We start from the raw sequence: 20,442 nt of genomic DNA, 5'->3' as shown, positions 1-20,442 counted from the left end.
TGTGGTCATGCATAATTCTGGGAGTTACCTGGTTTCTCTGTAGACCCTCCCTGCAGCTGTGACGTGTTTTCCCCTCCCCTCCCTGTCCCTGAAACGTTATCCCATTGGTTGGTGTTATATGTCCCCCCGCCCCTCTCCCAAGGTTTGAAAAAGCCTGGGAAGGAGAAACCCGGTCTCTTTTTCCCCTGGAAACCAGCCAGAATAAACATCCTCCGTTACTCCGGGGGGAGAAGCAGCACTTTTTGGTCTTTTTCTTGGTCATGAAGGATCTCCCTGAACCCCTCCATTGACAGAGCTAACTTGGATTACTTTGAGGAGCTAAGGGAGGATCACTTTGGTTAGGAAAAGAGAACTGAATGCAAAGCGATGCTGCTTCTTTGAGAGAGAGGTATAAATTTCTAGGAGGACATCCGGGGCACTCTGCACGTGGACTACAGCCTTAGAGGTTAAGCACCCACCTGTGACCATGGTCCAAAGGACCTCAACTCCTTAATGATTGTGTAATGCACAAAAGTGCCTTCTTCTCTGTCCTTTCTGATCCTTACAGTGAGCTCACGCAAACCCAGAAACTTCACCACAAGACTATCATAGAAGACAGATAAGTGCAGTAAAGAAAAAGAATGAACAGTGCTTGATCTGGAAAGCTCAGAAAGATTCAGATATATTTGAGCATGTATCTTAAAAAAAAGGAAAGGGAAAGAGGAAAAAAAAAGGAATTCTGTATTCAGCTAAGGCATGTGTAAAAAGTTCAGGGAAAATGTGTAAGACGATGGCATGGCCAAAATATTTCTGAAAAGTTTCCTAACTACCTATTCCTTCCTTCAGGTAGAGAGAAATGCATTTATGCATAAATATAACAGTGACACTCATTTATTTGAAAGCATAAAACAATTTAAATCAAAGACTTTTTGGAACCAAGGAATTTCCTGACTCCTACTTTCATATCCAGTTTATTAGGTTTTTTTATTCATCAGGTAGATGAAAAACATAATTAATAACTATTTTAAAAATAATTGCAGAGGATGGTGTCATGAAAGATATTCTTTTATTTTCTGCATGTTGGCTGTTACACGCTATGGTTCACATAAATTTTCCTCTGAATTTTCATATCCTATTTTGCTACTGTGGAGAATCTCTTTCCTGTAATAGAAAAAGCAGAATAAGTTTACAGATTATAAGTGTGTACTTTTTCTCAGATGCCATGAGAGTCTACTTCCAGAAAGTTTCAGTGTGCTGCTCATTACCTTGTTACTTGAGTTTAAATAATTTCACTTGAGTAGACAAAGCACAATTAACTCAAAACAACTATTCTAGGATACCACTAAAATCACATGAGTACAACACTGAGATATTTTGGAGATCTCAACATATTATTAGGATTGAAAGACTGAGATTTTTGTTAGGTATTTTTTGTTTGATTGAAAAGAAGCTATATGATCCAGCTAGTTCACTCTGACTACTTTAGAAAAAGATTTGCTATGAATTTTTTTCTTCAAAGAGAGACAGAAATGAAAAAAAACCCCAAAACTTGTTTAACTGTGCAAAATATGTGTGCTTGCTACTAAAATCTGCTCAGCCAAAGGCCTACAAATTAATCTCTGGAGGCAGGGAAGGCCATAAAAAGAAAACGACTTGCTTTCCAATAGCAGTAAGTCTAACAGCTTGTAAGGTTGTTCAGAAGGCAATAAGCTATGGCCTGCACAATGAGGCCTCATTCTTAGAAACAGGCTGCATCCAAAGCAATGTGTGCTGAAGCAGTGAAATACCTGCATTTTCTACACTTTTTGGGATCCCGATATGAGCTTGTTTATAGATGAGAAATATTTTTCTTTCCATATAATTATTTGATTGGTATTTAATGAGACTATGTGTGTTAGTATAAGATCCTGGTAAGACAGCACCGAAGAACACTGGTTTTCTAAACTTTGACACTGGAAATTTGCAAATAAATACATTTGAAATTTTGGTCTAGTGCTTGATTTAATTCCTGCAAAACTAATATCTGGCAGGAAATCTAGAGAGAGGAGTTATAGAGGTGTTTTATCTAAGTTCAAGTTTCAGCTTATGGTGAGACATGAAAATTATTCTAAACAAAACCAGAATAAAGTACCTGAACTCACGGAGGATGTTATAATTTTTATTTTCTACATACATATGGCTTTACTTAACAAAATCAGGAAGTGAAAACTCCTTCTACAGAGGAAGAGGCAATCTAGAACATGTACTGGTGGTTTGGGTAGAGGGTCAGGGTGCCATCAGTGGTGACTAATCAGGGATTCCTCTGATGCAAATCAAGCCAACTGCATTTCTCATTGTCCATCCTGTGCTGATTAATGTCAAGGTAGAGAACAGCTGAGATTGAAAAGACATTTTTCAGCAGACTATCCTTTATTCCTTGCAAATAGCTATTCCACAAATGAGAGCAAAGTCTCTGATAGAGCTGCTAACTAGAGCTACTCTTTTAGGTCAAATAATTGGTGATTTGTTTTTAATACTAACAGTTTCAGATATGAACCCAGAATAGCCAGAAGTGACCAAAGCAAGCATGGGTGTGCAATACTGTATGAATGGTACTCTGTAGGAATCATTCACAATCATGAAATTTCAGTTCAGAATTCAGCCTCCTTTGATTACTGTGGACTGTTGACTGACAACTTTCAGTGCACAGACCTACCTGTCTTCCTCCATTTCATCAGAAAGGCTTGATATCAGGAACAGGTGGAATGGGTTTTTAATACAACAGTAGGTTTCTGCCACCATGTTGGAATCAAATACCATAGAAGATTGCATTTAACATCTGACTGCCAAGATGTGTGCCTACAACAGTGACTAAACTTCATTTATGCAAGTGACATTTTTTTTCTTAAGTCAGCCCACTAATCTCACCACCTTTACATCAAATCAGGCAGTTCTGACTTTCCATTATTTTAGACTAGAAAAGGCACTTGATATCAACAATTTTGAACAGTTGCCTCAGTTTGCATTTCTTGACCTTCTAGTCTGCGGTGTTTTCATTTGCTGTATCTCAAGGCATAGGACCCCTGTTTGCCAGGAAGCTCCAAGAACCCAACAACATCAAGACAGCCCTCTGGGGACTTGTCCTGGGTAGCTGAAAGTGTTCTGCCAAGTGAGAAATCAGACCCTTTGTGGCTACATTTAGATTGCAAATTCTTCAGGGAAAAGGGGGCTTTGCTTTAAAGCAAAGCCTGGAACAGGCTTCTCTGTCACTGCAAAACAATGATGATCGGTGGATTAGGTAGTAGGCTAGAGAGAGATGTCATCACCAATCATCTGACTGCCTATGAAGGAAACAATGAATAACACTGGACAATTAAGGTTTCAAGTAATTGAAAGTATCTACAATGTAATAAATAGACATCTGGCAATGGTATCCCATCCTACTAAGCACATCATTTTGCATAGCTGGAATTCAGCTAACTAAAGTTGCATTATAAATGCATTATGAGATTTTCCAGTATGCATCTTCTTTAACTTTGGAAGTCTTTAAGATTCTTATATCAAATCCACTGCTGTAGAACAGAGGGAAAAACAAACAAAAAACCCCAACAAAAGCAAAATTCCCAATGTAATGAATGAATCCAACCAAGATATTAAATACATTAAAGCACAAATCTTCCAGCCAAGGCTGACTGTCCAGGAGGTGAGATATCTCTAAGACAGCTACAAATAAATCCTCTCCCAGCAGAGCTGAAAAACCCAGCTGAGCTGGCCAGGAAAAATGTAAAGCAGACATTAATCACATCAGCCTGCACCTTCCCTCCACTTGCAAGTGCTATGTACCAGCAGGAAAAACGGAATGGAGATAGAACTGAAGATAATGGAGCCTAGATTGCTCTTGTGGACTATTGCTAGCTCTGAGCTACTGCTAGCTCAGAGCCACTGTAATTAATTGATTTCTATTAACTTCCTTGTATGAAGTTTAAAAAAACCCAACCAACCAACAAAAACACCCTCAAGGCAAAACACCCTGATTGGACTAGTTTTCTTTAATTACACAGTAAGGAAGGTCACTGCCCTGACTTGGAGGAAAAAAGGCAGCAAACACAGCCCCCAGAAGGACCATGAGAAGGATTTAAATCTGCCAGGTTTAGTACTGAAGTCTAAACCTACTCTTCCACCCTCTGTTATGGAGACTTATGTTTAAAGACTGATGCACTCATAGCATGACTTGCACACTTGGGAAATAAAATTAACCAACAAACTCACCACACCTTCTTCCTTCTAACATGCTAATAAATACATATTATTGAGGTTATCTTAATTTCTGACCGTGTGTTTCCTAGAGGAGCAAAACCTTTCCAATGCCACATTACTGCAGAAATTTCTTGTTTAGAAGTTTCACAGCAATGATGTAACTTACCCATTCACTTGGCCATCATTCTGCCAGTGAAAAATATTAGTGTGATTGATCAGCCTCTGATATATTGCCCCTTTACTGGTTTGTCGGAAATTTGAAGACCTTGAAGGAAGAAGTGTTACATGGAAAGTGACATGGGTAAATGCTCCTCGCTTTCCAGTGCACTGTAGAACATTTCCTACAAACTCTTGAACTACCAAGTTTTAAGACATCTCTATTGTTGCATACTTTAGAGATATTTGAAGACATTCTGAAAGACTTCAGCAATACTTTTTCTATTTTAAGCAACCTACAAAAGTTTTTAAAAGTTCCTTAATGCATTTCAGCTCAAAGAAAAGCAAACAAACATCCCCCTACCCACCCAAAGCCACAAAACCACAAACAATAAAAAAAAAAACCAAAAAACCAAACACATAAATAATTAAAACTGGGACAGTGTACTATTTAAAGATGTTAAGATCCTCTTCAGAAATCACAAGTGCATACATTACTTATCAGAAAATTTTGTCGTACCCATGCTGATAAAATTCCTTCCATCACTTATTCATGTTCTTGACTAAACAGTAGATAAACAGCTCAAATCAAGATGCAGTTATGAACATGCACACAGGATTTATTGGTGAGCTCCTCCAATGAGGACAACAGTAGTACCTTCTTTTTGCTGCAGTAAATCTGCCATTTCTTCTCTGGAGGGAGTGCAAACATAGCCTCTCTGTTCTTGTCCGTGAGATCCAATTCATCCTGGAGATTGAGAAAAAGAAAAACAGAAAAAAACCCAGTCAATAGCTGCACTGATATCTTCTCGTAAGTTGAGAGGTTTCTGGACCAGGCATGTCTGATTAGTCTTCAATCAAGAGGACTTAGTGGCACCCGAAGACTCCAAAGATTATTGGTTTTGTGATGATTTCCTTGCTCCCTTGAGTTCTCCCTGTCAGAGCATAGCCTATGAGGAGAGGCAGTCTGAACATCTCCCATGTGTCAAACTTCGAATACTAATGATCAGTGAAGGATGGGAAGGATTATATGAAAGGGATGAAGTGAAAAACTCAAACCACTGGATTATGTGACACAGACATTCCTTATGACACTTAGAGAAAGGCTGAAAGTTTGACACTTTCATCAGTTTCATCAGTTTGATCTTTTTTGCCTTTTTTTTTTGGCAATACCAAATTGCTCTTCCATAGAAAGCAAATAATTCAATTTCTCTATCTTTCAAGCAAAGGTCATGAGACAGTCGTCATGTCATCAGCAACCTACAGGTTGAAAAGTTTTTCCAGATGTTTGTTCTCTAAACCGCACAATCCCCATAAAAGACATTTCAGACATAAAGGACTTAACTCCACAGTGTAACATTGGGTTGATCAGAGCAGCATATTCAGTCTCTTAAGAAAAGTGAGCTCAGTAGAACATACCCACTTAGAGCTGAGTCAAGCTTACAATAGTAAAATAAAGGATAATGCTATGATCTGGAACTGACCACCAGATTTCACAGCTTCAGCTACTCCTCTGTAAAGGGTGAATAACAACAGACTCTTTTCCAATGCACGTCTGTCATGATCCACTAACACAAGCAGGAGTCGTGAGAGGTTTGCTTGATCTCAGAGTGCAAAAAGGACACCAAGGGATTTCAGTTTAAATCACAACAGCAATAATGCATCTTTATTTTAGTGCCAGCATCATGGGTTATGCAATAGATGAGAAGGAGAGAAAGAGAGAGAGAGAGAGAGGTAGTGAGGAATAAAGTAAAAAGAGAAAAAGGGGGGTTATAGCTACCAACGGACGAGATGGGTGTGCCGGTGTCTTCTTCCATGAGATCTCTCTCAAAGAACGTAACTTAGAAAGTCACTTTTATAGTCGGTTTCAAAGCGAGGGGCAGTTGGCCAAGAGGTGGGGAGATTCACAGGCCATTGTGATAAGACCCATTGCTCTGTGAAGCAGGTACGAGGTACAGAACAGGCTCACCAGTACCTGCTCAGCAGTAGGAATGAAGGCAGCATACTGTGTCAGCACAGCAAACACCTGCAAACAATCACTACTGTGGTGTAGGTTGAGCACACCTTCAAACAACCACTTAGCAAGCATCCACCTCAACCAGGCCAGAACCCCTGCACAAAGTCCACTGGGGTCTTTAGGGTCTTAGTCTCTGTTCTTGCGATGGTCGTGAGGCAGATGAGGGAATCTTCAGACTGTCTCTTACAACGTCTCTAAAACTATAAAATAAGAGATTGCTACTTCCTCTGTGTTAATTCAGTTAATTCTGACCAGAACAGGTCTCCAAACAAAGCTGCCAGTTTTAGGTGCGAATAAAGAGAATTAAACAAAAAAGAATGGTCTTCAGGGCAAGCAGACTGCATGAGCAGGGACTGATGAAGATGTCTAAATTAGAGTTTCAGTAATAGAAAGAAAATCTTCCAGTACTGTTTCAGTGAATCCATTTTGGCAGGGGTTTGAGTTTTTTCCATATGTATTTGAAATATTTGGAGAAGGAAGTGTCCAGGGGTCTAATATCAAGATGACATCGTGGCACTAAAATGCTTTACACACAGATTCTGGCACTCACACTAACCTTGTGCAAGCAGAGACAATACCTCTTTAACTCAGCCCAACAATGGCTCATTTGGAAAGCATTCAGGGCTGGGAAACTTGTGAAAACAGTGAGCAAAATTGCATACTGAGCCTGGTATAGGCTGTTGACAGATTTAAAAGCCCAAAGAGATTTAAGTTGCAAAAAGGTACAAAAGAAATGCAAACAGTAACAAGGTGAGGTCAGTGCCAGCAGCCCAAGGTAGAAGAAGCTGGAGGGTTATTTTAGAAAAGAAAAAGTTTAAAGGGGGAAAAAGAAATTAGCCATGCAAAAAGAGCGCAAACCATGTGGAAATGTTTAGTGTGAGCTTCCAAACAAGGGGGCAGCCAAGCAAGGTAAGGAGTTTTATCCTTGCTATACACAATTAGAAAACTCAGGCTGGGATCACATTCTTGGGGGAAGAGGGAGAGAAATTACATGTAAGATCTTAAGACCAGCAAACGAATACTGTTAAAGGTCAAGCATGTGGAAGGGAAAGGAGGGGCAGATACAGAATCAGAAATGTCAGGTTTGGAAGAACCACCGTAGAAGCCAGGATATACATATACACGAGTTGTTTGGGCTCAATGGAATTCTTACCAAAAAATATGATTATTTTATTGACCTGCCTAATGAATGCTCTTTTTCTTTTTCTTTTTTTTTTAATTACAGTGCAGCTAATTTGGCTTTCTAATCCATAGTGCTTTTTCTGGAGTTTGCTGGAAGATCAGACAAGCAGCAGAAGCTCTGCACAGAAGATAAACTAAATGAAGATCTCAACCAATACAGGTCAAGGTAACAATATCATCAAAAGAATGACTCGATCTATTGACTAAAACCACCCTGAGGACAGGATTCTGACACTGTAGCTTCTAGACACTGCCCTGGATAATGGCAGTATTGAAGGATATAAAGGTATATCTGCTTTCAGTGAGACAATAATAATATGCAACTTCCAGTCACATAATTTTGCATCATGACATGCTTTTCAGGACAGAGGCGTAGAATGTTAGTTTGAAAGGATGGAAGATCCAGAGGGAAAATAGTGTATCCTGTGACTCAGGAGGGTAAAGGAAGCCAAAAGAACTTTAGAAGTCATCATATTAGCTCAGTATAGTAACACTAGCATAGTAACAAGGAAACTGTTCAGGGTTTCCAGGCATAAGGGGATCACCAGAGGCAGACCCAAACACACCTGCCTGGAAAATAGCACATGAAAATTCCCTTATCTTTAATTTTAAAAGTTAGTGTTTGTTAGGAGGTAAAATGTTGGGTTCCAGCGCCCAGGTCAGATGGGCAAGAAGCAATCATGAACATTCATGAGGGAAAGAAACATCTCCAGAATGCAAAGCAGCAGCCAAGCTCCTCAACTTCCTCTCCTGAAGTTAGTGTTCAGCAAGTATGCTCCTTCGCTGAGAAGAAGAAAGGAGTGGGGAGAATTCAAGAGACCTGCACGTCCTCATCTACCTACCTACACCATCAATCAAAACTCACCCTATTAAAAAAACCCAAGGAACCCCTGCAAAATACAAGGGACATGAGACCTTCTTTTGGAACTCTCCAAGTAATTTTACCTCTCCTATTCCCATCCTATAAAAGATGAACAAAAGATCACTGTCACTGCACAGGAAAGCCATGGATCTAACTAAGAAAGAAGACCCTGAATTAAGCAGGCTATTTTTATATTCTGGCTCAGGATCCTAACAGATTACACAAGGAAACATGCTGCCTTGGAGGGAAGCAGGAGGAACAACAGAAAGAATAAATTTCAGGAGAGTAATTCAGTTCATGAAGAGGTCATTCTGACCCAATGACAGAAGCAGATCTGTCAGCATATAGAAATTCAGACTGTAGAGTTAGCTCAGTGATAGCAAGTGGCTATTGAAAAGAGAATTGCCAAATTTGACAGGAAAGGGGAAGAACTACAAACTGAATGCAATCATCAAGACTGGGGTTGGAGCCAGACAAAGGAAGCCAATGTGACTGAATGCCCAGAGAGCAAATGTAAAGGGCAAGAAAAAAAAGGGTCAGTCAGCATAAAGCAGGAAAACCTCCCTTCCTACGGCATTTGTGCAAGTTTCCCCACAGAAGCATAGTAAGTCCCCTTCTACACCTTGGAAGGGTAGCTTAGTTCCAGCAATTCATACCAGTGTGATCCTGCTCAATGGAACTCAGCCTCCTGGCTCTTAAAAATGCTTGAAGTTGCATGAAAAACAGATTAAAAGGATATTTGCCAGGCTGGACTGAGGAAGATGTAAAGCATGCCCAGTTAATAGTGCCTACATGTCTTTCCTTCATTCATTTCCTATTTTATTTTATCTAGTGGTAGTTAATTCAGTTAATTTCACTTTCTTGTAGGCATTTTATTTACTTATATAGATTGAATTTCAATGACAAAACATTTAAAAAGAACTGAAACTGGATTTGATGTTGAAATACTTCCAGTTCAGTTCTCAGGCCAAAAGAGAAGTTGGCCTCCATTCAAAATGGCTACAGCCCAAGGAAATAAGAAAGAGAGAAAAAGAAACAGAACAAGAAGGAGGAATGGGTAGGAAACATAAATCCAGTATTTTGCAGGATTTAAAATCACATTGGGTCCCCTGTTTTTGGGAATGTTCATCAAAGCATGATAGCTGGATTTCATGCTGGAGTTGATAAGCAGCCATCAGCTCAGTAATGATACTCAAAGCTTCAGAAAAGCATTTCTCACCTAGACTGGGCAGTAGTTTCTTTAGTGACACAAAATGATATTAATAAAGAGAAAAAATAAGATTTTGGTCATGTAGAAGAGTGGTTCACTTGGAGAGAGACCCACTAAAGGAGAACCCTTCCTACCAACATGCCTGCCTCCCTAAAGCAGAAACCTCAAGGCCGTAAGTACACAGAGAACCACAGCTTCTCGTCTCCAGCATTCCCTGATTTGAAGTCAGAAACATGGAGGCCAAGAGCCCCAGACTTCGTTCTCAGGAATGTTCAGTTAACTCATGGGAGGAGATATCCTCAGTTTCACTTTCTCATTCTATTTGTCCCAGGTCCATTGTTTGCTGAACTTACTGGTCCTGGGGAGTTTCACAGTGACTTAAGGTAAGACAGCTGCTTTATTTTCTAAAATACAAAAACCAACAAGCCAAAATAATCAACCAACCTTTACAGGCTGGTGGGTTGTTTTGTTGTTGTTGTTGTTACTGTTTTGTTTTGTCCTCATAAATATTTAATGAATCATGCACAGCATTTCCAGCATTATGAAAACCAGAATCCTTATATGATATGTTTACTGCAGGCAATAACTTGATTAATATGGGCATAACAAATATTTTGCCAGAAGGAAAAGGACATTTTGCTTATTTTCTTAGGTTCAGTTGGATAATGGTCTTATTTCATCAAGTTCTCATAATTTCAGCTACAGAGAGTTGCATTACACTTTTAATTTTTACCTGTAGGTCACAGTTTCTCTTACTTAGAGGGATCTTGGGAGAATATCCTGTCTCCTCCTCAGGCCTGTGTTTCACATTTAATTTCTATTTTTATGACTGAGAGATGCTAATGATATATAAAAGCATGTTCTGTTTTTTTTTAGACTTTATTTCTGCCTACAAACATATTTAGACAACAATTAAAGCATTATTTAAAAATTTAATGCTTTTATGATCCTCAAATGGAATAGCTTTGACATGAAATCAATCTTCATTTTACATGACATAGTCCAACACTAAGACATAACACATAGGCAAATAGGCTTCAACACTTGACTGTGCAGAGATGCCTATTTTGACTGTCTGATTACAGCTCTATTGCATTGATTGGTTCTTTAACAGCAGATGTGTACTCAAGCAAAATGAAAGCCAAGTCTTGGCATTAACAGGCTCCTTGGGAACCAGATCTTCAGACAGCACAAACTGGCAAAACTCCCCAGAAACTCTACTCCTCTTTGTTAAACTCAAAATGGAAACTTTAGAACTTCCAGAACAGATGAGGGCAGTAGTTATTTGACCTGTGACCAGCACCAAAGTCTCAGAAGGCTATATAAGAAACCCTGCAAAATACAAAGCCACAGAGACAGCTCTGTAGATGGTCAAACATACCCCAATTCCCTACCTTAAACAGCCTGGCTGATTTTGTGTTGGAAGTGAGTTAATGTCTCTTTCAAGATGATGATAACAATGCTATTTGCAATATTTTTTGTGCAGCTTGTTGCATCATACCAGCATTGCCTTTATTCTTTGTGAGTCATCCAATAAGGAAAACTGAGACAGTGGGAATTATTTTCAGATGCCTTTGCACTCTAGGACAGGCTTCACAATTTGAAGATTATTTATTTTAATAACTTGCTTGCAAGATTCACTTGAGTGAGAGAGAGCTCAAGAAACTTTCCCTTGGGAACAGATCAGCCACTGACAGGATGTAATTCTCTCAGGCTCAGAGAAAATTGGGTTCACACACCTCATCAATCATTCTCTCTCAGTCTCTTAACAGCACCAAATCCACCCAAGTTACAAAATCAATTATAATGCACTGCTGCCAGTATAAATTCCCTGTACAGTATGATACCTATTACTTCAGGTTTCTCAAGGTCATTTATATAGATGTCTGTCACCATGTCTCCAAAGAAGCCACATGCCAGTTCCACCAATGCTCCCAAGTGCCTTAGCACAGCTGATGGCCTTATGCTCTGAATAAGTTTGTCTAAATCTTGTACAAAGTAAACAATGACTATGATACCCCATGGGTTCCTATCCAGCATCCGCTGGCAGGCCCCAGAGAAGATTCATGTTCATGTGTAATTACTTCAAGGGGATTGTTGATGGTGGGTTAATCAATGCTGAAATGCAACTCAAGCAAACATGAGATAAAAGGCACTGACATGCCAGGGACTTTAGAAGAAAGAGAAGCAGTGGAAAGAGATCAGGGACAAGGTTGTCAGCAGCACACTACAAGCTTTTAGAATAGAGAACTCTATCCAGCGTAACTTATTGCCACTTTAAAAAATGGACCAAATAGGACCATATTGCTAATGTGGGACTGAAAGCTACCTTTTCACATTAACAAAAGCCCCAGGGATATTTACATTTCTGTTTATGTTGCCTATGCCGGATTCCATTAACAAATAACAAGCAGATTACTCTGGGGGCTCACATTCAAGCTATGCCCACCAAAAAGGGAATAGCAGAAATGCTTTCATCATAAGTCCAGTGACCATTGTCCAAAAAGCTGCTTCAGAGATAAGTGCAGTGAATGAATAAAGTAAGGAACCAAAACAATCTTACTCAGTCTCTTTGCAAAGAACTTATGAATCATTCAAATAGAAGAGATAAACCTTCCCTATTTAATCACTGTGTCTACCTCCAGGGGACAGTATAGGCGTGTTCCCCTATAGATTTCCTTCCACTGTTTTGTTCATTCCAGCTCCCCAGGCCAACATGTAACAGTAATCCTGCTGGAAATTGTTCATTTCCAATGCTGAGGAGGCCAGTGAGGCATTCTGAAAGACTGCCTGTCTGGAATGTCAGTAAATGGGGTTCATTTGACTGGACAAACTACCTACACTTGAGTACAAACTGAAGCAATGAACAGGGCAAAAGTTTTTGATCAGTGAACAGCATTATCACCCATACAGCCAGCACATCTTCATGGGTGAAACACATTGGTTGAAAACTCCCACTGAGGCACCTGATATATGTGCTAAGTCCACAGATAACCCATGAAGACAAAGCAAAATGAACCCCAAAACAAGCCAGTCCCTCCCCTCAAGCTCTTCTATCTCATCTTAACCCTTTGAATTAAAAGCAGCCTTTGTAAAGCACACAAGCAGCACACTGTGAGAGGCATGGGAGTAACATTTTGATCAGTTTTACAACTGGTAAGAATTAGGTTCATCATAGTAAAACATCATTGGGTTCCATGTATTTGCATACACATAGTATGTGTATGTGCAGATATGTATGACACTCACACCTTACATACACAAGAACTATATACACTAAGGCATACCCACAATGTTTTATCATTACATTTCATTAGAATTAGGAAATCATTGTGTACACATGAATTTCTAACACAGCCTGTTGGCAGAGGAAGCGATGCTTACATTTCAGCTACTGCTATGGATCTGACTGTAAGGCAGAGAAGCAGACAAACAAAAGGCTGTGATTCCCATTACACTCTTTTTTCCTCCTAACTTTTTCAAAAAGTTGCAGCTTTAAAACCGCTTCAGTACTAGGGGCCCAAATCTCTTGATTCTCAGTCATAACATTACAAGACAGAAAGCACCTGACTTTTACATACTAAAAGATGTTTCTCCTCTACCCTGCCAACACAGAAGTTAGTCATTCTCAAGGTTTAGCAACAGTGTAAGACTGTCATCCATCAAGGACACTGCTTTTTGGTAGAGAAATTCTTCACACAAAAAGTCAACTAACAGGGCTCCCTTTCACCTACAAATGTATCCCTCATTGTACTGCTTTCTTTCCCCCTTCTTAATCATTGGTTAATTGCTTCCTTGTTTCCTGGAGAAGACCTAAATCCTGTCCCTCTCCTACTTCCCAAAGTTCTCTGTGACTTGACAGCACACAAGTACACATAACCAGCAAGGCCTGTTGTGACAATCCCCTCTCACAAGCTACTTGAAACTGCACCTGAAGTTCATTTTTCTGTCCTTCACAGGCAAACTGCATGCATGAGACAATAATCTGCTGGGCCAAAGAGAAAGGGAAAGAATAAGGAAAACCAATACCTCTTCATGTAACAATGCACACAGGTGTTTAGAGAGAGTGAGAGATCAAGACTCAGACATGCACTCTCATGTGCAGGGCTATAATACAGTTAGAGCTAGAAGGACATTCCATGGATATGGATGGACGTATGAGAACAATAATGTAAAACAGCTGTCTATCATCACAGCTTTTTCTGTTAAGGTGAGTTGCATGCCCTTATGAGTAAATTTAAATGACTCAAGGGGATGAAAACTGAATTGTCAGGCTCATGTCTAAATCCCTGCTGCTGCAATTTAAGCCTATTACTTCCGGCCCTATCAACCACTAATGTGGTGAGCAGACTTTTTTTCCTTCCTCTTGATAACAGTTTTTGAGGCTGTTAAAGACTGTTGTAATGTTCTGTCTCAGCCTCCTCTTTTGAGGCTAAATAAACCCATCTCTTTTAGTCTTTCTTAGAGAAAATGTCATCTGGATCTCTCATTCCTCTTCTAATTGACTTCTGGCCTTTACCCAGTCAAAGTACATCTTTCTTGAATTTCACTGTTCAAAAGTGAGGACAGTGTTCCAGCTGAGACCTCAAAGCTGAGTGCAATTATTTATTTCATGCATTATTACTTATTAATTATTTATTTCATGCATCTTCCAGACTGCTCTTTTGATTGTATATTATAGACTATATATATATATATATATATATATATATATATATATATATAATGACATATTCCATATAGCCTTTTATTTTATAAATATGAATTTATATATTCCATATAACCTTTTATTTTTATAAAAACCCTCAAAACCTTCATGACTTTTGACACTCATGCTCAACTATAATCCCTAGTTTTCTCTCTGAAAAAGTGTACCTGGCTTTTCGTCCTGAGTTACCAGACTTGCTATTAAAAGTAGTTTTAACTGTCCACATTGAATGCCATCATTTTTTCACATGATTTTTATACCTTATTTTAAGCTTATCTTTTAACATATCCACAGTATCAATATGTGCCCAGTGGCACATTTTACAGAGATGTGTTGATCACAGAGGGCTCATACTGGGGATATCACTGAGAGACTACCAAGCCTCACATGGTCTACTATTATCCACTGCTGTTGTTTCAAGTGGACACAAGTGATACGAGCAGGAGCAGTCTGAGGAGTATCCAAAGGGATTACAGAGCTCTGGGAGCTGTGGTAAGGGACTCTGGAGGGGAGGTAGCTCTTCCATCAATTGTCTTGCTCAAAGGGAAGGGGTTTGAAAGGGCCAGTTCAATCTGGTAAATCAATTAATGGCAGCAGAACTGGTGCCACAGCCATGTGTTTGCTATTTAGACCATGGGATTAATCTTGAGAAACCTGGTCTGCTGGGGTTGACAGGCCCATCTGTCAGAGAAGGGCCATCTTCAGTTATCATGTTGATGAGATGGTGAATAAAGCTTTAAACTAAAGTTTCTGGGGAAGGGAATCCTCAATCTGTCCATTCCTACCATTTTGAAGTCAGTGCCAGCAATAAATGCCCAAATACTAGACAGGGATCACATGTCAGCAGGAGAGCACATGGAAAGCAGCAAAAAGGAATTCCAAGCACTGCTGCCAGTAACTCAGAGTTCCTATTAAATGCCTCCATACATCATGTAGCATGGGGAATAAACAAGAAGAGTTTGAGATGTGCACAAGCCTGCAGGGCTTTGATCTCACTGGCATCATAGAGGTGTGGTAGGATGGCTCCAATGAGTTGGAGTGGAAGACACTTTAGGAAGGCCAGGTAGGGATGATGAGGAGGCAGTGGTACCCTCTATGCCTGTAATCAGCAGGAATGGGCGGAGTTCCACATGGGGATGGATGAGGAGCTGACTAAGAGCTTATGGGTCAGGATTAAAGGGAGGATAGGGACGAATGACATTACAGGGGAGTCTGCTGTAGGCTGCCTGACCAGGAAACCCTTCTGTAGATGGAACAGAGCAGCCTAGCAGCCACAAACCCTGGTCCTCCTGGGGGACTTCAACCACCCAGGTTGGAGGCTGGAGGGATAGCACAGTAGAGCATAAGCAATCCAGTAGTTTTCTGGATCACGTTGATGATTTTCTAATAGGTGTGCTCTGTATTTCACCATCTAATCAATTAAATGAAAACATCAAACAGAACTCAAGCTGTTATACCTCTCCTTGATACATTTTTGGTACAAGTACCAAATTTACCTCCACATTCTGATTATATACATGGTACCAAATACCTCTCTCAAACAGAGCTTCTAGTTTCAGCATATATAATACTAAATAAAAATAAAATCTGCTGTTTCAGCACAGTGCCCATTTTCTACCCCTTTATTTCCTACCCTCCCCTCATTTCCTCCCTCCCTTCCCCCTCCCAATGCCAAGGTTTGTCTTTCATGCCAAAGTCCTCTAGCTGAGACCCTGTATGGGAAGGTAGCTGTGGGAAAGGTTATTAGGAAACTGCCATCAAAACTGCTACTTTTCCAGCTTCCACACCCTCTCCCTCCCTACAAAGTCCCCTCTGTTCTGTTTTCATACTAATGAGTTCAGAGGAGGTTCTTAGGCTGGAACAATTCATAGGCTAGACTGTGCCAAAGCACACAGGCACACACCTCCATGATCACTTCCTGCTGAAACACAGTCCTGCTGGCTCAGCCTTCAAAATGTGGGCTGGGGATTTCTGCTGCTGTGCCAAAGGCAGGCTGAATTTCCAGAGGCATCAGTGCCATCTACTCCTCCCCTTACAGCTTTATTCTCTTGTGTGCATCCTATTTGCCATATACCCCAACAGAGAAAACAAGGGTAAGTCAGAGCTTGGCTGACCTTTAAATCTCTGATAAAATATTATGTAAAAGGGCAGGAGGAACTGAGAGGTTGGTTAAGAATTTAATAAGCAAAATTAACATCATGTTGAGCTTTGGTTGTGCAGCTTAGAAACACATGCTTGAGCATGTGTTACATAGAGTAAACTCAAAGGAACTCCAGTAAATCAACATAATTTTTTGGCAGAAGTTCAGGTTTCCACAGACAAAAGCAAATCAGAAGCTAGATTTATTTGTTCTCTTGCCATGTGAGTTATTCCAAATTTGGTAGTACAAACCAGAAATGTCCCAAACTCCATTAAATTGAGTGGAGTTTGGATTAACACCAGTGGAAAATATTAATTAAATAACCTTTTTAAAATTGTAACAGATTAAACCTCTGAGCTTAACCACCTCTAACAGTGGCTCACTCTATAATCTACAGCACAGATTTCTGACATAGAATAGACTGAGAAGTTTATCAGTCTCCTTTTCACTAATTTTTAACTTCTACTTCAATAGAGGTGATCTGCATTTACTGCTAATCAGTGCAGACCAGCTAGAATATCATCCATGAGGCTTCTTTTACCTCCTCTGAGTTGAAGAGGAGGAAAATTCCACAATTCTCTTCCCTCACATAAACAGTCTATTTCCACAGTCAAATGGAAGGCATGACATTATATTTGGTTATTCACTCACACCCTGTCCTGCCTCATTGCTCAAGTATTCTGATAAGCAGAACAGAAACTACACTGCACTGACATCACTGGGCTTAAGAAAATACCAGCTAAGATGTTATTCTCTCGATGTTTCTACTAAACAAATTATCAGAAATTTTCATAAAATACAGAAAAAAGAATAAGTGAAGAATGAGCATGTGTCTTGCATCATCTCCTAACAACAAATCATAATTGTGTTTACTATCTGGTCAAGCATTTTTAATCCAAAAGTTCTTCCACATCATTAATGTATAAGCCAACAACTTCACACCAGCCAACAAACTCATGCAGCTGCTCCTCTCTTGTCAAGATGTAATGCTGAAACACAGCCACTAATGCAATCCTAATGGATTGTCAGGGATCTCCCTGGACACCTTCCAAACTGCAAAACTGCAATTTGCTTTCCCCTTGTAATTTCCTTTGGGGAAGTTATTCTTCAAACCTCCACCTAGAAAACTATTGCATAATACTGTTGTGCACGCTGCTATCCTTTTCCAAAGGTTGTTAAGTGTGGGCATTCTTTCCCTTTATGTCATCAACAAATGATGGGAAACCACAAAATTAAAAGACCCCCTTAAGTATTTTTAATGTAAAAGTGCATAGAATATACAAATGTTGACCAGGGCCTTTTTGCATATACCACTGGGTCTACAGGAAGGCAGTAGAGTCTTGCATCAGCTTCTCCCTAAGAAAAGAACAGGGCTGTGTCTATGACAGGAGGTGGTAATAGAGATTTGCTCCCAAGTTCTTCAAATACAATACATTTGCCACTGAAGTCTCCTATACTGCCTATAACCTACACATGCTTCATCTTTTCAGCGCCTTTTCAGTCTGGCTACAATTATGCATTAAAACTGGCCTAAGAAGCATTACTATTCCGTTTCACACAAGGGAAAAAAAACTCACAAATGCATGAATTCAGTTGTGTAAATTTGCAGGGGTAGCTAGGAAAATGCAATGTTCTTGGAAAGTTTTCCTCCCATCAAGTTTCCAGACACCAAGGTAACTGATGTTAAAAGCTCTGGGTTAGTGCTGTTACAGTGCCAGGTGGAAGGCATCTGTCTGTACTTCCTAAGAATAAAAAACATCAAAGCAGAGCAGCTGTGGAGGCAGTCTGGTATGATAAGTGACAGAAAAAGCACTTCTGACACTTGCTTTCCATGTGCTGCTCCTACCTGGTGCTGAACGAAGAACAGAAGGATCTCTGCTATATTTAGTGATACCAAAAGCTTCTACTCACTTAGTGTGGAGGAAGGTGCCAGGAAACTTCTGACCTGAAAACCTTCTGCCTTAAAAAGGTGCTACTCCAACCACCTCACCTGTAGCACCTTGTGCTCCCAACTTGGGAGTCTTGCACACCAGGCAAAGAAGAGGCCATTTTCCTCCAACACTGGAAGAGCAATCCCAAATTGCCTTGACAGGTCCCCTAAATGATGAACAACCTTGAGTACTGTTTGAAGATAGAAACCACCTATAGAAGGGCAGAGAGATAAGACATACCACAAACCCTTCTGTATGATACACTATCTGAGCCATGATTAAATCTGATATAAATTGTTACTAGGTGAGCAACTACAGGAACTAATCTTAGCCAACATATTAAACAGATCATAGTTGTTGATTATTATCTTTTTCTCCATTCAATTACCTTATTTTGTTAACAGTTTCCTCTTAAACATCAGCTACAGTCTACCTACTATCTGGCAAGACACATCCCATCTTGTTTCTTGGCCTTTTCTCTTCACTGGAAAACTTCACTGCTTCCCCAGCTTCAAGTGAGGAATTATTATAAATTATTACAAATTCATAAAGTCTTCATTGTCAGAGGAATCTTGCTTCCCCTTTATTTCTGACATAAGGCTAAGTATCAAAACATACCTCCTACAGATCTCAGATCTGTCCCCTCCTCTATAAGCTGCAGAAGAAATAGCCATCTGTTATTCAACCTCCCTTCATCACCATTCATTCACTCCAAAAGCCCAGACAAAAGATCATCTTGGCCTAGCTTTCATTCCATAACACCTCCATCTTTGCAACTGGTCTTCACTCTCCCTTCAGCACCACAGCTACTTCATTTATTTTGTCTTTTTCTTCAACACTCTGGAAGATACTTTTCCTTCTTATCACAATCTCCTGTCCAGTTACAATTTGGTCAACATGGTCTTTGCAACACATAGTACTTCTTGTCATTTCTCACAACTGCGTTTCCGGGTGGCACCTTCTTATCCCATACTACCTTTATTATCTGATTTATAGCAATCTCTCACCTTTCCATAGAAGAACAAATCTAGATTCAAATATTCTCTCCAGAAGGTGAGCGATGAGGTCTCAATAATGGATTTCTAAGCCAAGAATCCATTTCTAAGAAATAGATTTCTAATCAAATACAACTGTGAAAAAATATATAAGGCACTAATAAAGAGAATTAAAAGATAGAAACCACAGAAGGGCAAGAATCATACTGAGAGATGCCATTCCAAAATGTTGGAGCAATAGGACATCCCTGTAATGCTGCTGTTTATGCTGAAGAGAGCCCACTCTCTAAGTCAGCAGGAAAAGTGGCAGGAAATATATAAGAATGCTGGTGCACTTCTAGGAGGAGGAGGGTAGAAAACTGTCTATTCTGTATCCATCAAAATAAAGCTGGAAAAGCTCCAGAAAGCTGAAATAGAGGTAAGATAATGTCATCCTTCTAGCTAGCACATATGACTCCTACTATCCATATCATCTCAGTATTTTATCACTTCAGCAGCCTTCAGGCTTAATCCAGAAAGTTGCTGACACTTTGTTATAGCCATAGTAGAATACAAAAGCCATTCAAATATTACATATGCCTTACTAATGAAAAAGGCCAGGGTAGAGCTTTATGTTATTTTTTTCTTATGCTATGGTGCCTAACACTTGCAGCTATGCCAAAACATGATAGTACTAGCAAATCAGGTGATAAATGTGTTAGAAACACATGGACACAAGATTTCTGAACATTAAGCATACCCACCCCATCCATGATTTCAGGGTTAGGATATCATGACATATCCTGAGCATTCCAAAAAGGGAAGACATAAGATTGACAACTTGGCACTTCCATCCTCTAGTAGCAGATCTGTTCTTTCCTCTCCTTCTGTATCCCAAGCTACATATCTCACAATATTACATACTGTGCTCTCAAAAATCCAGTACTTCTCCTATTTTGCCCTAGACGTACTACATGCATTTCCCTACATGTTCCCATGGAACAACAGCACTGCTCTGTTAAAAAGATGTAGTCCTATGAGAGCTTC

General features: G+C 39.8%; 1 protein-coding gene across 3 annotated transcripts in view; it reads right to left on the bottom strand.

Annotated features, from left to right (window-relative positions):
- DAAM2 (dishevelled associated activator of morphogenesis 2) overlaps positions 1–20,442 on the bottom strand; it is a 216,431-nt gene that overhangs the window by 125,349 nt on the left and 70,640 nt on the right. For 2 of the 3 annotated variants that reach the window (XM_015620851.3, XM_015620853.3), the window contains exon 3: positions 5,030–5,119. In XM_015620851.3, the coding sequence (XP_015476337.1) occupies positions 5,030–5,119 (90 nt within the window). Of the gene's footprint in view, positions 1–4,381; positions 4,481–5,029; positions 5,120–20,442 lie in introns of those variants that run through there. The other variant, XM_015620854.1, reaches the window with a different exon arrangement.

This window comes from Parus major, chromosome 3 (assembly GCF_001522545.3).
Source record: "Parus major isolate Abel chromosome 3, Parus_major1.1, whole genome shotgun sequence".
NCBI lineage: Eukaryota > Metazoa > Chordata > Aves > Passeriformes > Paridae > Parus > Parus major.
Note: the sequence above shows the minus strand (reverse complement) of the source record. Positions and strands in the feature narration are given on the sequence as shown.